General features: G+C 41.3%; 4 protein-coding genes and 2 pseudogenes across 4 annotated transcripts; all 6 read left to right on the top strand.

Annotated features, from left to right (window-relative positions):
• Positions 1–802: 802 nt before the first annotated feature.
• Positions 803–2,928, top strand: LOC149104454 (uncharacterized; annotated as a pseudogene).
• On the top strand, positions 2,737–3,261 carry LOC149104453 (uncharacterized). Its single transcript, XM_089272232.1, has one exon. The coding sequence runs from the start codon at positions 2,737–2,739 to the stop codon at positions 3,259–3,261; it is 525 nt and encodes a 174-aa protein (XP_089128358.1).
• A 1,359-nt stretch (positions 3,262–4,620) lies between these two features.
• On the top strand, positions 4,621–7,005 carry LOC149104452 (uncharacterized). The gene has a single exon (XM_089271559.1). It carries the CDS (start codon positions 5,311–5,313, stop codon positions 6,724–6,726), a length of 1,416 nt encoding a protein of 471 aa, XP_089127685.1. The 5' UTR covers positions 4,621–5,310; the 3' UTR covers positions 6,727–7,005.
• A 2,479-nt stretch (positions 7,006–9,484) lies between these two features.
• Positions 9,485–11,540, top strand: LOC149104451 (uncharacterized; annotated as a pseudogene).
• A 929-nt stretch (positions 11,541–12,469) lies between these two features.
• Positions 12,470–12,997, top strand: LOC149104450 (uncharacterized). The gene has a single exon (XM_089272231.1). The coding sequence runs from the start codon at positions 12,470–12,472 to the stop codon at positions 12,995–12,997; it is 528 nt and encodes a 175-aa protein (XP_089128357.1).
• A 2,674-nt stretch (positions 12,998–15,671) lies between these two features.
• Positions 15,672–17,912, top strand: LOC149104449 (uncharacterized). Its single transcript, XM_089272195.1, has one exon. It carries the CDS (start codon positions 15,693–15,695, stop codon positions 17,034–17,036), a length of 1,344 nt encoding a protein of 447 aa, XP_089128321.1. The 5' UTR covers positions 15,672–15,692; the 3' UTR covers positions 17,037–17,912.
• Positions 17,913–18,727: the final 815 nt, after the last annotated feature.

Here is an 18,727-nt window from a genome sequence, read left to right as displayed (position 1 = left end):
GAAAACAGTTAAATTTTAAAAGCGCGGTTATAAGATCTAACAGATCTTCTTGTTTTTATTAATCACACGATGCGTGACGCCGGAAACGGACAACAAGCGGTGTGTAAAAGAAGAAAAAACTGGAGAAGAAAAAGACAATTGCAGTGATTCGGCTTCGCTCAGACGAGCTGGAAAAATCTTGGCAAGGACTAGGAGGATTCCGTCTGGATCCTGGATTTGTCTGAAGCACAGGAACGAGATGAATCGAACTACAAACGATGTTCATGTCCATCGTCACGAGGGCACAGCTGGCCAAAATACCGATCCCAAACCGCCTGTACCAGGTCTTTGACCAGGTGGGAAAATCTTTTCCAAACTACAAACCTTGGACAAACTGGTGCACTAAATGCAAAGTCGAGGCGGACAAAAAATTCAAGAAGCACGGAAAATACATACCGCGGAAAGAAAAGACCTGCAACAAGCAGAAGGTAGAACAATTTTTAACTCTTATTTCTGTTAGCTCTCGTTGTGCAAGCTAAAACACAAACAAATATATAAATAACGAGGGCAATGTTATTTATTGTTGGTCGATGACCCACGAAAAGAACAAGGTTATGAAAATATTTTAGCCGCCTTTAGTTGACCCATAGCTCGCACATGCGCAGACGTTTGACCGCTGTGTTGTCTCCAACTTACTTCAGTGACGGGACAACAGCCCTTTTGTGTCGTCATTGATTATAATTTCACATAATAACGTACGCATAACGTGACAAACGATGATTGCCTAATTAGTGTATCACTGACCAATTGACACAGAAGCAACATGCAAAACGAAGCATAGATAAACGAATTACAAGAATTGTACGAAGAAGCAGCGACTACTCACACGCAGTACGTCAACGATCAAACCTTACCCGAGCAGAAACGAGTGGAAGAATTTCACAAACAAGAATCAATGAGACTTGAACAAGAAAAACTCAGACGACTATTGGAACAATTTAGTATAAAAAAAGAAGTCCATGGGAACTATCTTTGACACATTAGTGAAACACGCATACGACACGATGGAATCACAAAATAAAGACGTAAACACTCCCGAAGCTTTGCGCAAAACCGGAAGAGATGTAGATATCGTGCTCGTGGACTGTAAGACATTGCATAACACAATGCTCGAGCTACTTGACCACGAAAACGTCGAAAAGGAAATCGAATGGATTCGAAACATGCACGCTCGCCATCAAGAGATCAGTGGCCGTATGGAAGCATTTATCTCGACTAAAAGAAACGATAACAAGGCGAAAGACAAAGGCAATCCCCTACAACTCGGAAAAATCAAGATGCCGTCATTTCACGGAGATTTAAGAAATTATCCACAATTCAAAACAGACTTTGAAAAACAAATCATGCCATCAATTAATGCCGAGAACGCACCATATGTTCTCCGATCATGACTTGGAAAGGAACCAGCCGGTACGGTAAAAAGCGTCGATGACGATAATAATGCGATGTGGAAGAGACTGGACGAAAAATACGGCGATCCTGCAATAGTCGCCGACGTCGTAATGAGTGCAATTCAAAACATGAAACCCATCAGAGAAGGCGACAACAAAAAATTCGTCGAATTTATCGACGTCATCGACGACGGTTACCGAGACTTGGGAAGATAAGGTCTAGGGAAAGAAATAACCACAAACAGTTCTGTGAGCATAATAGAAAGAAAATTATCAAATGATGTGAAAAGAGATTGGGCGAAACTGGTAAGCTCCGAACACAGTCCCGTCGATAAAAAAGACAAGTTTCCAAGTCTGCGGTTAAGATTTCTCCAAAAACAAGCAATAGAATACGAAAACGCAGAACTACGCTCAAACAGCAACGTTCCAGTAACAGACTCACTTCATTATCTAGAGAAAAGGAATGACAAAGTCACCATCCTAGAAGGACAAGATACATCACACTACAAGCGAAACAAATGCCTATACCATGAAGGTGCTAATCACTGGACTAATGAATGTAGATTTTATCTCTCAAAACCAGTACAAGAAAGGCGTGACACATTAAAGGGAAAGGGCGCATGCTGGTACTGCTTAAAACGGGGTCACAGATCTCAAGACTGTAGAGGCAAAAAACCATGTGGCGTTAACGACTGCAAAAGGTTTCACCACAAAACACTACATGAAGAAGAACAGGGCAAAAAAATCGCCACCTAACATTGTTTCCGCAAGCGGTACTGCAAGTGTATGCAATAACGAAATTGAAACGTGCTTACTCCAAATACAGAAGATACCTACAAAGAATGGATTCGCAAACGTCTTGTGGGACACGGGGGCGTCATTATGTTTTATCACAAACGCAAAAGCAAGAGCTGAAAACCTCAAGGGTATCAAAACGTAACTTTCAATTATCAAAGTAGGCGGAGAAAGTGAAAACGAGGACATCTTTAAGTACAAGCTCCCACTCATTGACAAGCAGGGCAAAACAGTCGTATTCGACGTTTACGGAATCGACAAGACAACCTCCCCCATTCCAGCAGCCGACATAAAAGGGGTCTCTAAACTATTCAAACACGTATACGAGGACGAATTAATAAGGCCCACCGGAGAGGTTGACACCTTAATAGGCTATGAATACGCAGACTTCCATCCTTTAAAGGAACGAAGTTCTGGACATCTACTTTTATTGAGAAATCAATTGGGACGATGCGTAGGTGGAACACACCCAGTTCTCAAGGGAATCAACGAAAAGTCCCTCATTGGAACTATGGCCCATCATGTCGAGATGGCAAAAATCGAAGACTTCTACAACATGGACAACCTCGGGATACAATGTAAGCCTCGCCGCGGTGGATGTAAGTGCGGTAGGTACTCACTCGGTAGCAACACCTACACAGTTAAGGAAGAAAAGGAGTTAGTATTAACTGAGAAAAATCTGAGCCATGACGCAAAAGAAAAATTCTGGACTACAGAATACCCTTGGATCGGAGATCCTTTTGATCTCCCAGACAACAGAAGAGCAGCATTCGGCATGCTAATATCAACCGGAAAACGACTTTCTAAAAATAAGAAACACGCTGAAATTTATCAACAACAGATACAGGACATGATAGATAGAGATGTAGCTCGCAAACTAACTCGAGAAGAATTGCAGAAATACAAAGGACCTGCTCACTACATTTCACATCACGAAGTGCTAAAGCCAGACTCCAAATCCACATCAGTAAGAATTGTCTTTAAAAACGGTGCCAATTACATGGGTCATGTATATACTAAACGAATATTGGGCTAAGGGACCCGACCTTTTAAACAGTCTACTAGGAATACTCATTAGATTTAGAGAGAATGTATTGGTATTAATCGGCGACATCAAGGAAATGTATTACACAGTCAGAACGGGAGTGCTGGAACAACACATGCACTGCTTCCTCTGGAGGGATATGGATACAACTAGAGAACCAGACACGTACGTTATTCAGAGGGTTTCCTTTGGAGATAAATCTTCTGGAACTATAGCAACTGTAGCACTACGCAAAACAGCAGAGATGGCTAAAGAAAATTACCCGAAAGCATCTGAGCTACTCATAAACAATACATACATGGATGACATCATTAATAGCGTTGACAACGTTGAAACTACCAAAAAGCTCACGAATGACTGGCTCCCGCCAGTTGGGACTCAGAATTTTTTCTTTGTCCCATGCTCGTGTCATGTTGATTAATTCACCTTCACATTGCATTACCGAGCTTAAAATTTAATTAAAATTCAAGGGGAAGCTATCAGACCGATAGTTCCGTTTGTTTATATTGTTCACCAATAAATTTACTTCCGCGCCCCAGTTCAAAAATCATCTCTAATTATTTTCAACTTTTTTAGACTGTGAAAGCCGTGAAAGCCAAATGTAAAAAAGGAAAATAAACAAAACCCACTTAATTCAATTTCATTCACTATGCGGGATATATAGTTGACGCAGCCCGCGTCAACTATATCACGCATAGAAATCGAGAACGAATAATCTAATTGTTTTACTAGAAATCTACTAGTCGTTCACTTTATCTAACTCCTCTTCACAGACACTTCGAAAACGCCAAGAAGCGGCCGTCATTTTGTTAAGAAGGGCACATTGCTACGCTACTCACTATCTACTGACCGAGTTACTTGTTGTCGAAGGTTGAGCGGATCTAAGTACATACAGATTTTGAAAGCTAGTATTTCCATTAATGCTAAGAGCTAAAGTTTTCTTCATGTACTACGTTTCACAAGTTCTTTTTAGCATACCAGTGACGCTCGATTTTCGTTTGGATTGATATTGTGGTGCTCTAGTCGCTGAAAGTTGAACAGTATCGTTACTCAAAAATCCGATCATTAAACCATTACATCAACCTTCTGTGAAAAAGCACTGATTATTGACACCACTTTGTCTCTCAACTCAAATACGCATTTTTCCGATTGGAAGAGAACTTTTCACATGTCATGGATCAAAACTCATTACATCTCCTGGGGCAAACAAAACTGACTAACTTCCTAACAACAAATTTTAACTTTTGACTCGCTCGTGATTTAATTTGGTCCTGCACCTTGAAACTTCTCAAGGGCTTCAGTAGTGTTACTAAGGAACCCATTCACTCATGGCATCTTGAAGCCGAGGAAAATTTGTGTGTCAGCCAGCGTCAAGCAAATTTTTTTCTTTTTGTTTTTTTCTCAAATTTTGTTTTCTTTTTGAGTTGGGAGGTATAAGAAAACTTAGGTTTGAGGAAAACAGCGAGTTTTGTTTCCCCTCCGCCTCGACCCTTAATTTTCCCGGAGGCGAAGCTTCGGGGAACTTGAGGATCTCGGCGTCAAAAAAGCCCACTGTTTCCATGGGGCCCGTCTTTAACTGAAGGGCGTAGCGCTTCTAACAACCCATTGAATCACTCAACTTCCTGTGTTTCTAAAAATTATAAATATAATTGTAAGAATTTATGTGAGAGTTTTTTTGATGTGTTACGACGGTAAAAGATAAATATTTCGTGATGACGGCGCGAGCGTGTGTGTATATATGGATATTTAACTCGTGAGTTTCGATGGTTTAATTATCCCCTGATTTAGGCGGTTGTTGTAAAGACTTCTTTCGATATTGAAAAAAAAAAACCACTGCAGATTCGTGAGAACAATATGTGAAGTAGCTCCCTGAAGAATCAAATCAGAGATCTGACACAAGGCTTCAAAATCAAAATTGTGCAAGTTCTCTAATGTCCTATATTCATCACGTAGGGCATCTAAGCACATTCTAGCGACTCCGATGGGGTCGCTAGGTATCAAACCAATTAGCTTTCATACCTAAAATTTTATGACACTTGAATGAAGATTACTATTTTTTATTATTATTTCTTCACAACTTCACAAGAAACGCTCATAAAGATGGCAAAAAATATTTTGGAGATCGTAAGGTTTAAATGGAGGCATGGATTCAAAATAATCGCTCTCATCTGTTTGATTTTTAGCATAAAAATCCTCTACGAGAGCGACAAAAATGGGTATTTCCACACCGCTGCCAAAGAAATTCAAAATCGTATTCATACTCAAACTCCTAGCATCTCATCGATCACACTGTTCGTGAGGATGGCGGGCAAACTAAAACAACACAGGACTCGTTTCTACTGTGATCTTTACAGGACTGCCGTTCTCTTCTGGCCTGCATCGTTTGGAAAGACAGTCGTAGTTCTTGATGAAGAATCGGAGCAGGATCATATTTTTGCCAATAACTTAACAATTCAAATCAAACAACACTTTCCAGATCGCAAACTTGAGGTGGCCTTCGAGCCGTTACCCAAAGACGCAAGTGTTTTAAAGTTCAAGGGTGCTCGAAAATCTCCGGGTTACAACCGCCAACTCTGGAGTAGTTTCTTTATTGATCTATATACAAACGATCCCATTATAGCATGGATGGATAGCGATGTTGCGTTTCTGACACCAGTGACAAAAGCAACCATATTTAACGGCTCAAGGATACGCATCCTGGGTTCTGAGTGCTCTATGAAAATCAGCTGGGTGCGAAACTGGGCGCGTGTTACCGAAAGCGCACTTGGGTTACCGATGGTGGCAGATTTCATGACGTATTTTCCTGTCTACATTTACCGCGACACTTTCACGCACTGCAGAGAGTACATTCTGGAGAGATTTAATACAAGCAACTTTGAAGAAGCTTTTGAGGAGATATACCATGGTAACAATTTGATATCACCTGTCAGTGTAGTGATAAGTTACGCTTGGTTCTTCGAGAGAGATCGATACGACTGGAACCTAAAGATATGCAGTGAGCTGAAATCATACAATAGACGGCTCCCAGTCGGCCACAAAATTACGCCACAAGACACAGAGGATATTCTGTCCCAGCTGCAAACGGCTTTTCATGTGCCTTACGCAAAAGAGCCCCTTTTCCCAAACATCTTCATTAGTTACTGTCTGTCACACGAGGCAGCGGGAAACCCACAGGCCATGTGCTCCAATTATTCAGTTTCACTAGCCGATAACTTTGTTCTTTTTTACCACGATCTTCAAAGGATCACTCCAGGTGAAACACCGTGCGCTGGTAACAAGAAAACTGACCATTGTTTAAAAGTTCTAGATCGTCATTACAACCAAGTTGGGATAGACATCAGAAAAGGACGCAAAATACAATGGAAGGATTTTGAAACGGTCGACACCCTTGCAAATGAGATTGGCATCATATGTAGTAATCTGGTAATGAATGAGGGCAAAGTAGAAAGGCACTAACCTGATTAGAGTTGTTAACTTAGAGTCACAATTATGATTATGATTATTATGTTGAGAACATATCTTTTATTTGGATTAGCCCACATGTGGAACATGTTTTAGTTGGGTCCGAACGTTACGACTCCCTTCCCTCGCCCCCTCCTACTCAGGTGCTAAATAGGAATCCAAAGTAACCATCGATGATTTCGGAGATGGGTAATCCGTGGAGTCAGGATTTAATCAGCAAAATATTTAGTCTGGAAACTGTAGAAAGGTTTTATTGATCCAGGATCAGGAGTTATTGACTGATGGGCTTTTGACTGTTCAGCAATTTAATAAACCGGGCGCATTATGATCAGAGATGTCCATACTCCGAATTGACGCAATCTGTTGCCTTAAGCGTTTTTTTTCATACACTTCCCTGTGGTGCTGAGTCATGTACTGTCAGCCCAGTGAATGTTTTTGTTGTTGTCAATCGGCCGTGGAACCTATTCACCTATACTGTAGGTGTTTGAGAATTCACTTAGCTGCTCTTTTAAAAGACAACCGTTGCTCCCTGACCCTAGAATGAAATCAGTTGTGCGAGGGTCACGCAAGCAAGAAAGTATATCTGTTTTAATTTCTTTAATTGAGAGACATCAACTCACTTCTTTTGTTTATTTCTCCTGAATTCGTTGTGATTTTTTGACGAACGTCCACTGGGACAGCGATGAGTAGGTACAGTGTGTAGATACCTTCCGCTATCCGGAAACTTTTCCCTGGGATCAAAGATTAAGACCACCCAGATAATAAAGGAACAAGCTAGATACGGGCGTGGACAGCTGGTCGACTTTTTCCGAAGGGAGTTTCCATCAGGTGTTTCCTGTTGAACACTTGCTTTCCAGGATACAACCTGTGATCAGGCGTTCTTTTTGTTCGAACGGGGAAAGGGGTTTCTCCCGTTCGCCCACCAAAAAAACGCCTGATCACAAAATTTCCCGGATAGCGACACAGACCGGCCACGGGAAATACAATATCTTTTATTCCTTTGAATATCGGAAAAACCGATGTCTGTGGTCGATTTTTGCCCCAGGCTCTTTCACGTGCGGTATGGTCCGGTTATTTGTCCTGGCATAATGGCCTTGAGCTTGATCCTGCTTGGACTCTGCTTGGCGAGGTTACGAGTTCTCGAATTTCCAGCTGCAGATGTTATTTTCATAAAGTGTTATGTCTGGATCATTCGTGTTCTCATTCAAATGTAGCTCTGCCGTAAAGCAGCTTTATAGGTTAGAGAGTTCCCGTTTCCCGTTCTCTCCGCCCCGGGAACCTAGTCGAAAACATGTCACGCTATTTTTGGAAATCGTCCTTTTTTAATACCAGGTCTTTAGAACTGGAATGTTATCGCCCACAAAACGTTTTCAAATGGAAATTAAGCAAAATTAAATTTAAAAATCTGATGAACTTTCATTTTGACTATAATCCTGTATTTTGACTGTGTCACGTAAAATAACTTCACCCGACGAAACATGGCATGAAGTTGTCACGGTTAGGATGATACAACCATTTAAGCCCCCAGCTTAAACAGTCATGTCAAAGGAAAAAAACAAAGATTTATATCAGTGAATGAAATCTTAAATCTTATTACTTTTTTTTTCGCCTCCTGTCATTTAGAAGGGCGAATAAGCGAAAGAGGGCTGGAATAATCTCGAACTGAATGATGCAGCCCATTAAATTTTCCATTTTCTATTGTTTACACCCTTCACAGAGTACAATTAGTTATGGTTGTTATATAGTGGGGGACGTGCACTCGTAAACTTCCTAGATTTTTTTGGGTCCGGCTCGGCCAAAAACAAATTAAACTTTTAACTCGCGCGTGATTTGGTCCTGCACTTTGAAACTTAATTCTCAAGGGCTTCAGTGTTTCTAAGGAACCAATTGACTCATGGCACCTTGAAGCCGAGGAAAATTTGTGTGCCAGCCGGCGTCAAGCAATAATTTTTTCGCATTTTATTTTATCAAAAATTTTACCAAAAAAGTTTATGAGTCTTGTTTTTATTAATCACACGATGCGTGACGCCGGAAACGGACAACAAGCGGTGTGTAAAAGAAGAAAAAACTGGAGAAGAAAAAGACAATTGCAGTGATTCGGCTTCGCTCAGACGAGCTGGAAAAATCTTGGCAAGGACTGGGAGGATTCCGTCCGGATCCAGGATTTGTCTGAGGCACAGGAACGAGATGAATCGAAACGACAAATGATGTTCATGTCCATCGTCATGGGGGCATAGCTGGCCAAAATACCGATTCCAAACCGCCTGTACCAGGTCTTTGACCAGGTGGGAAAATCTTTTCCAAACTACAAACCTTGGACAAACTGGTGCACTAAATGCAAAGTCGAGGCGGACAAAAAATTCAAGAAGCACGGAAAATACATACCGCGGAAAGGAAAGACCTGCAACAAGCAGAAGGTAGAACAATTTTTAACCCTTATTTCTGTTAGCTCTCGTTGTGCAAGCTAAAACACAAACAAATATATAAATAACGAGGTCAATGTTATTTATAGGATGTTGATGACCCACGAAAAGAACAAGGTTATGAAAATATTTTGGCCGCCTTTGGTTGCCCCATAGCTCGCACATGCGCAGACGTTTGACCGCTGTGTTGTCTCCAACTTACTTCAGTGAAGGGACAACAGCCCTTTTGTGTCGTCATTGATTATAATTTCACATAATTACGTACGCATAACGTGACAAACGATGATTGCCTAATTACTGTATCACTGACCAATTGACACAGAAGCAACATGCAAAACGAAGCATAGATAAACGAATTACAAGAATTGTACGAAGAGGCAGCGACTACTCACACGCAGTACGTCAACGATCAAACCTTACCCGAGCAGAAACGAGTGGAAGAATTTCACAAACAAGAATCAATGAGACTTGAACAAGAAAAACTCAGACGACTATTGGAACAATTTAGTATAAAAAAGAAGTCCATGGGAACTATCTTTGACACATTAGTGAAACACGCATACGACACGATGGAATCACAAAATAAAGACGTAAACACTCCCGAAGCTTTGCGCAAAACCGAAAGAGATTTAGATATCGCGCTCGCGGGCTGTAATACATTGCATAACACAATGCTCGAGCTACTTGACCACGAAAACGTCGAAAAGGAAATCGAATGGATTCGAAACATGCACGCTCGCCATCAAGAGATCAGTGGCCGTATCGAAGCATTTATCTCGACTTAAAGAAACGATAACAAGGCGAAAGACAAAGGCAATCCTCTACAACTCGAAAAAATCAAGATGCCGTCATTTCACGGAGATTTAAGAAATTATCCACAATTCAAAACAGACTTTGAAAAACAAATCATGCCGTCAGTTGATGCCGAGAACGCACCATATGTTCTCCGATCATGACTTGGAAAGGAACCAGCCGATACGGTAAAAAGCGTCGATGACGATAATAATGCGATGTGGAAGAGACTGAACGAAAAATACGGCGATCCTGCAATAGTCGCCGACGTCGTAATGAGTGCAATTCAAAACATGAAACCCATCAGAGAAGACGAAAACAAAAAAATCGTCGAATTTATCGACGTCATCGACGACGGTTACCGAGACTTGAGAAGATTAGGTCTAGGGAAAGAAATAACCACAAACAGTTCTGTGAGCATAATAGAAAGAAAATTACCAAATGATGTGAAAAGAGAGTGGGCGAAACTGGTAAGCTCCGAACACAGTCCCGTCGCTAAAAAAGACAAATTTCCAAGTCTGTTAAGATTTCTCCTTGAACAAAAACAAGCAATAGAATACGGAAACGCAGAACTACGCTCAAACAGCAACCTTCCAGTAAGGGGCTCACTTCATCATCTAGAGACAAGAAGATCTTTAAGATCTTACAACCGCGCTTTTAAAAGTTAACTGTTTTGGTAGCATGAGTGACCCGAAGAAAAAAAAACGAAAAAAAATATCGGTTTTGAACCTATTTCCAGCAAATTTGGCACACTGGAAGCTGAGAAAATTACTCTATTTCCGGTCATCATTTTTAAGCTCTTTTCGTCATATCCCCCCCTCGGGAGGGTTTTGTAAAGTTAGCGAATTAGTTGCAAGCCACCGTAATGGTGATCGCTGTCGGCGAAATGTTTATTTGCTAAAAAATTGCGGCCAAATCTTTCGGAGATGGAAGTCAGGACATTTGTAAGGATACAGAAAGTAATTTGGGACCAGTTGCTGACTTGTAAGGCTGAAATTATCCAGAAGTAAGGTTTTTTTAACGTGAACGTAACGAAGGCCACGCGGTGAATAAATTATCGGCTCTTCTCACTGTCTCGTTCTGTTTTTTGTTTCGTTCTCTTTTGGAGTCCGCCGAGGTCATTTTTTGGTCTAAATAACTTGAGAAAAGTTCGAAAAAGATGTTCCTCGTGAATTTTCAGCTTTCAGGCAATAATCCTGGATTTTTTTGACCGAAACGTAGGTTCACTGGTTATGTTAATGTGTTTCGGTGGCTATGGGCGACCGTCGCTTCCTTTGTCGACTCACGCAATGAAGCTAGGTTACAAAAAAAATCTAATAATATTTAGTTCTGGTTTTGTTCGATTTCGTTGAAATTTTAATATGATGAAGCTGGATTGTCAACGAATAGATTTTAATACTGCCGATATGAGGTAGCTATTAACGCTAAAGTGATATATCGCTTCGATGTCAGGGTTTTGAAGAGATCTTTTTGCAACGTGTAGGTTCGGCGTGATTTTGTAATCTGAGATTTCTGTTGACCCTGAAGAAACAAGGTTTGGCGAGTAAACATTACAGATTGCGTAATTCAAAGTTGGCCGAGTGGAGATCTGCGTCTAGTCTCCGACAAAAAAAAAATAAAAAAAAATAATAAACCAAGGGTAGAACATGAACCGCGCTCGGCCCATGGCCGCGCGGTTAAAAAAGGATTGACAAAGTCACCATCCTAGAAGGACAAGATACATCATGCTAGAAGCGAAACAAATGCCTATAACATGAAGGTGCTAATCACTGGACTAATGAATATATCTCTCCAAAACAGTACAAGAAAGGCGTGACACATTAAAGGAAAAGGGAGCATGCTGGTACTGCTTAAAACGGGGTCACAGATCTCAAGACTGTAGAGGCAGGAAACAATGTGGCGTTAACGACTGCAAAAGGTTTCACCACAGAACACTACATGAAGAAGAACAGGACAAAATATCGCCAACTAACATTGTTTCCGCAAGCGGTATTGCAAGTGTATGCAATAACGAAATTGAAACGTGCTTACTCCAAATACAAAAGATACCTACAAAGAATGGATTCGCAAACGTCTTGTGGGACACGGGGGCGTCATTATGTTTTATCACAAACGCAAAAGCAAGAGCTGAAAACCTCAAGGGTATCAAAACGTAACTTTCAATTATCAAAGTAGGCGGAGAAAGTGAAAACGAGGACATCTTTAAGTACAAGCTCCCACTTATTGACAAGCAGGGCAAAACAGTCGTATTCGACGTTTACGGAATCGACAAGACAACCTCCCCCATTCCAGCAGTCGACATAAAAGGGGTCTCTAAACTATTCAAACACGTATACGAGGACGAATTAATAAGGCCCACCGGAGAGGTTGACACCTTAATAGGCTATGAATACGCAGACTTCCATCATTTAAAGGAACGAAGTTCTGGACATCTACTTTTATTGAGAAATCAATTCGGACGATGCGTAGGTGGAACACACCCAGTTCTCAAGGGAATCAACGAAAAGTCCCTCATTGGAACTATGGACGCCCGTCATGTCAAGATGGCAAAAATCGAAGACTTCTACAACATGGACAACCTCGGGATACAATGTAAGCCTCGCCGCGGTGGATGCAAGTGCGGTAGGTGCTCACTCGGTAGCAACACCTACACAGTCAAGGAAGAAAAGGAGTTAGTATTAATTGAGAAAAATCTGAGCCATGACGCAAAAGAAAAATTCTGGACTACAGAATACCCTTGGATCGGAGATCCTTTTGATCTCCCAGACAACAGAAGAGCAGCATTCGGCATGCTAATATCAACCGGAAAACGACTTTCTAAAAATAAGAAACACGCTGAAATTTATCAACAACAGATACAGGACATGATAGATAGAGATGTAGCTCGCAAACTAACTCGAGAAGAATTGCAGAAATACAAAGGACCTGCTCACTACATTTCACATCACGAAGTGCTAAAGCCAGACTCCAAATCCACATCAGTAAGAATTGTCTTTAAAAACGGTGCCAATTACATGGGTCATGTATATACTAAACGAATATTGGGCTAAGGGACCCGACCTTTTAAACAGTCTACTAGGAATACTCATTAGATTTAGAGAGAATGTATTGGTATTAATCGGCGACATCAAGGAAATGTATTACACAGTCAGAACGGGAGTGCTGGAACAACACATGCACCGCTTCCTCTGGAGGGATATGGATACAACTAGAGAACCAGACATGTACGTTATTCAGAGGGTTTCCTTTGGAGATAAATCTTCTGGAACTATAGCAACTGTAGCACTACGCAAAACAGCAGAGATGGCTAAAGAAAATTACCCGAAAGCATCTGAGCTACTCATAAACAATACATACATGGATGACATCATTAATAGCGTTGACAACGTTGAAACTACCAAAAAGCTCACGAATGACTGGCTCCCGCCAGTTGGGACTCAGAATTTTTTCTTTGTCCCACGCTCGTGTCATGTTGATTAATTCACCTTCACATTGCATTACCGAGCTTAAAATTCACCATCTTTATTAACTTATGGGCTGATAGTTGCCCCGCGGAAATTTGATGTTCTGAAAACAAATGTGCTAATTTTCAGAACATCAAATTTGAAGGGGAAGCTGTCAGACCGATAGTTCCGTTTGTTTATATTGTTCACCAATAAATTTACTTCCGCGCCCCAGTTCAAAAATCATCTCTAATTATTTTCAACTTTTTTAGACTGTGAAAGCCGTGAAAGCCAAATGTAAAAAAGGAAAATAAACAAAACCCACTTAATGCAATTTCATTCACTATGCGTGATATATAGTTGACGCAGCCCGCGTCAACTATATCACGCAGAGAAATCGAGAACGAATAATCTAATTGTTTTACTAGAAATCTACTAGTCGTTCACTTTATCTAACTCCTCTTCACAGACACTTCGAAAACGCCAAGAAGCGGCCGTCATTTTGTTAAGAAGGGTACATTGCTACGCTACTCACTATCTACTGACCGAGTTACTTGTTGTCGAAGGCTGAGCGGATCAAAGTACATGCAGATTTTGAAAGCCAATATTTCCTTCAATACTAAGAACTAAAGTTTTCTCCATGTACTACGTTTCACAAGTTCTTTTTAGCATACCAGTAACGGTCGATTTTCGTTTGGATTGATATTGTGGTGCTCTAGTCGCAGAAAGTTGAACAGTATCATCGTTATGCAAAAATCCGATCATTAAACCATTACATCAACCGTCTGTGCAAAAGCACTGATTACACCACTTTGTCTCTCAACTCAAATACGCATTTTTCCGATTGGAAGAGAACTTTTCACATGTCATGGATCAAAACTCATTACATCTCCTGGGGCAAACAAAACTCACTAACTTCCTAACAACGAATTTTAACTTTTTGACTCGCAAGTGAGTTAAGTTGGTCCTGCACCTTGAAACTTCTCAAGGGCTTCAGTAATGTCAAGTTACTAAGGAACGCATTCACTCATGGCACCTTGAAGCCGAGGAAAATTTGTGTGTCAGCCAGCGTCAAGCAAATTTCTTTTTTCTTTTTTTTTTTTTTAAAATTTTGTTTTCTTTTTGAGTTGGGAGGTATAAGAAAACTTAGGTTTGAGGAAAACAGCGAGTTTTGTTTCCCCTCCGCCTCGACCCTTAATTTTCCCGCAGGCGAAGATTAGGGGGAACTTGAGGATCTCGGCGTAAAAAAAGCCCACTGTTTCCCATGGGGCCCGTCTTTAACTGAAGGGCGTAGTGTTTCTAACAACCCATTGAATCACTCAACTTCCTGTGTTTCTAAAAATTATAAATATAATTGTAAGAACTTATGTGAGAGTTTTTTTGATGTGTTATGATGGTAAAAGATAAATATTTCGTGATGACGGCGTGTGTGTATATTTAGCTCTTATTAACCGAGCTGGAGGTCTGTATGGGAGAATCTTGACCGAGGTCGTGAGTACAAACCGAACGCAGTGAGGTCTGTACACACGACCGAGGTCTAGATTCTCCCATACAGACCGACTTAGCTCGGTTAATAAGATGTTTATTATATGGCAAACAAGGAAACTTTAATTCGTTTAATGTACCTGGGTTGCTGACATTTTGCTTGCGAACGGCGATGAGCTTAACTTAAACCTGCCGAAATTTGTTCGTCTTCTTTACTTTTTTTTTTGCCATCAGGCTTTTTGGCACTTCCATAAATGATTGAGAGGAAAATAAAAGAAAATGGTGAGCATTTTTGTATTTTAGTTTGCTACTTTTTCAACGCAAAATAAAACCGGTCTACAGATGCCGGTCTAGATGGGAAAATATAGACCGCGGTCAATATCGATTTCAGCCAATCAAATTCGTGAATTCGGTAGTTCCCAGTCCTTGTGAGATACAGCCATATAATAAATATGGATATTTAACTCGTGAGTTTCGATGGGTTAATTATCCCCTGATTTAGGCGGTTGTTGTTGTACTTCATTCAATTTTGAAAAAAAAAAAAACACCACTGTAGATTCGTGAGAACAATATGTGAAGTAGCTCCCTGGAGAATCAAATCAGAGATCTGGCACAAGGCTTCAAAATCAAAATTATGCAAGTTCTCTAATGTCCTATATTCATCACGTAGGGCATATAAGCACATTCTAGCGACTCCGATGGGGTCGCTAAGTATCAAATCAATTAGCTTTCAAACCTAAAATTGTATGACACTTGAGTAAAGATTACTATTTTTTATTATTATTTCTTGACAACCTCACAACAAACGCTTATAAAGATGGCAACAATTTTTTTGAAGATCGTAAGGTTTGAATGGAGGCATGGATTCAAATTAATCGCTTTCATCTGTTTCATTTTTAGCATAAAAATGCTGTGTGAGAGCGACAAAAATGAGTATTTTGATACCGCTCGAAATCATAAATGTAAGCCAACTCCTAGCACCTCATCGATCACGCTGTTCGTGAGGATGGCGGGCAAACTAAAACAACACAGGACTCGTTTTTACTGTGATCTTTACAGGACTGCTGTTCTCTTCTGGCCTGCATCGTTTGGAAAGACAGTCGTAGTTCTTGACGAGGAATCAGAGCAGGATCATGTTTTTGCCAGAAAACTCACAAGTCAAATCAAGCAACACTTTCCAGATCGCAAACTTGAGGTGGCCTTCGAGTCGTTACCCAAAGACGCAAATGTTTTAAAGTTCAATGGCTCTCGTTTATCTGCGGGTTACAACCGCCAACTCTGGAGCAGTTTCTTTATTGATCTATACACAAACGACCGCATTGTCGCATGGATGGATAACGATGTTGCATTTCTTACACCTGTCACAAAAGCGACCATATTGAGCGGCTCAAGGATACGCATTCTGGGTTCTGAGTGCTCTATGCAATTCGGCTGGGTGCGAAAGTGGGCGCACGCTAACGAAATGGCGCTTGGGTTACCGATGGTGGCAGATTTCATGACGTATTTTCCTGTCTACATTTACCGCGACACTTTTACGCACTGCAGAGAGTACATTCTAAAGAGATTTAATACAAGCAACTTTGAAGAAGCCTTTGAGAAGATATATCATGGTGACAATTTGATATCGCCTGTAAGTGTAGTGATGAGTTACGCTTGGTTCTTCGAGAGAGATCGATACGACTGGAACCTAAAGATATGCAGTGAGCTGAAATCATACAATAGACGGCTCCCAGTCGGCCACAAAATTACCCCACAAGACACAGAAGATATTCTGTCCCAGCCGCAAACGGCTTTCCATGTGCCTTACGCAAAAGAGCCCCTTTTCCCAAACATCTTTAGCAGTTACTGTCTGTCACACGAGGCAGCGGGAAACCCACAGGCCATGTGCTCCAATCATTCAGTTTCACTAGCCGATAACTTTGTTCTTTTTTACCACGATCTTCATAGGATCACTCCAGGTGAAACACCGTGCATTGGTAACAAGAATACTGACCACTGTTTAAAAGTACTAGATCGCCATTACAAACAAGTTGGTCTGGACATCAGAAAAGGACGTAAAATACAATGGAAGGATTTTGAAACAGTCGACACCCTTGCAAATGAGATTGGCATCATATGTAGTAACCTAGTAATGAATGAGGGCAAAATGGAAAGGCACTGATCAGAGTTGTTGACTTAGAGTCACAATTATGATTATGAAAATATTGAGGGACTGCAGCCAGGATGAATTATAGTAAAATTCGAAAACGTTGTCTGACTAAAAATATTAAATTTCCGACTGCCTAAACTGCAGTCTTCAACGTGCGAAATACACGTGGGTGGAGAGAGAAGCACAGTTAGAGTTTAGTGTCTTGCTCAAGAACACAGCACAATGTCCCGGGCCAGGACTCGAACCCGGACCACTGGATCTGGCGACGACCGCGCCTCCACTTCATTCCCGAGAACCCTGAGGTATTTGTGTGCCTATAGTTCTGCTCACGTCCACCTCTTTCACTATATACCTTGTCCTTGCATTAATGAAGATCTGCCTATTAATTGCAGACAGCCTCCTTTCTCAGTTGGGCGTCTGGCGAACTAGACACACGCTGACAGACTAATGAATCGACTCTAGCCGCATGCACTCCTTTGAGTGCCTATTTTTCTACAAACTAGTGTCGCTTACCTTCTTCCCAGACCGTCACTCGGCTTCTGCACCTGCCTCGCCCAGACGCCGTTGCCATGGTTGAATTTCGTCGAAAAGGTGAGTATCAGGAGACGCCGATCTTGTTGGTTAGGTGGCGAAACACTGAGCAAGGTGACATACTCCCTGTGCTCGGGATCAAGCAATCCGGGTTCGCCAGCCCTGGCCGGGATCGTGGCGTTGTGTTCTTGGGCAAGACACTTTACTCTCACAGTGCCTCTCCTCACCCATGCCAGGTGCATTTAGATGGGTACCGGCGAGTTTAATTCTGGGGGTAACCCTACGATGGAGGGGGGAGTTGCAATATTGCTACAGAAACTGAAAATAAACGATATTCACTATGTTCGTGTAACAAAATTTGTTCTTAACTTCTCTTTAAATATATTGAGAACATGTCTTTTATTTGGATTGGCCCACATGTGGAACATGTTTTAGTTGAGTCCGAACGTTACGATCCCCCCCTCCCCCCTACCCCCTACCCAGAAAGGCTCAGTGCTAAATAGGAATCCAAAATAGCCTTCGATGATTTCAGAGGTGGGTGATCCGTGGAATCAGGGTTTAATCAGCAAAATATTTAGTCTGGAAACTTTAGAAAGGTTTTATTGATCCAGGATCAGGAGTTATTGACTGATGAGCTTTTGAGACTGACTGTTCAGCTATTTTATTTAATCCGGGCGAATTATGATCAGAGATGTCCATGCTGCGAATTGACGCAATCTGTGGGCTTAAGCGTTTTTTTTTTTCATACACTTCCCTGTGGTGCTGAGTCATGTACTGTCAGCCCAGTGAATGTTTTTGTTGTTGTCAATCGGCCGTGGAACCTATTCACCTATACTGTAGGTGTTTGAAAATTCACTTAGCTGCTCTTTCAAAAGACAACCGTTGCTCCCTGACCCTAGAATGAAATCAGTTGTGCGAGGGCCACGCAAGCAAGAAAGTATATCTGTTTTAATTTCTTTAATTGAGAGACATCAACTCACTTCTTTTGTTTATTTCTCCTGAATTCGTTGTGATTTTTTGACGAACGTCCACTGGGACAGCGATGAGTAGATACAGTGTGTAGATACCTTCCGCTATCCGGAAACTTTTCCCTGGGATCAAAGATTAAGTCCACCCAGATAATAAAGGAACAAGCTAGATACGGGCGCGGACAGTTGATCGACTTTTTCTGA

This window comes from Orbicella faveolata, unplaced genomic scaffold, assembly GCF_042242905.1.
Source record: "Orbicella faveolata isolate gen_17 unplaced genomic scaffold, um_ofav_v1 contig_34, whole genome shotgun sequence".
NCBI lineage: Eukaryota > Metazoa > Cnidaria > Anthozoa > Scleractinia > Merulinidae > Orbicella > Orbicella faveolata.
The sequence above is the reverse complement of the archived record's forward strand: the minus strand, read 5'-3'. Positions and strand labels throughout refer to the sequence as shown.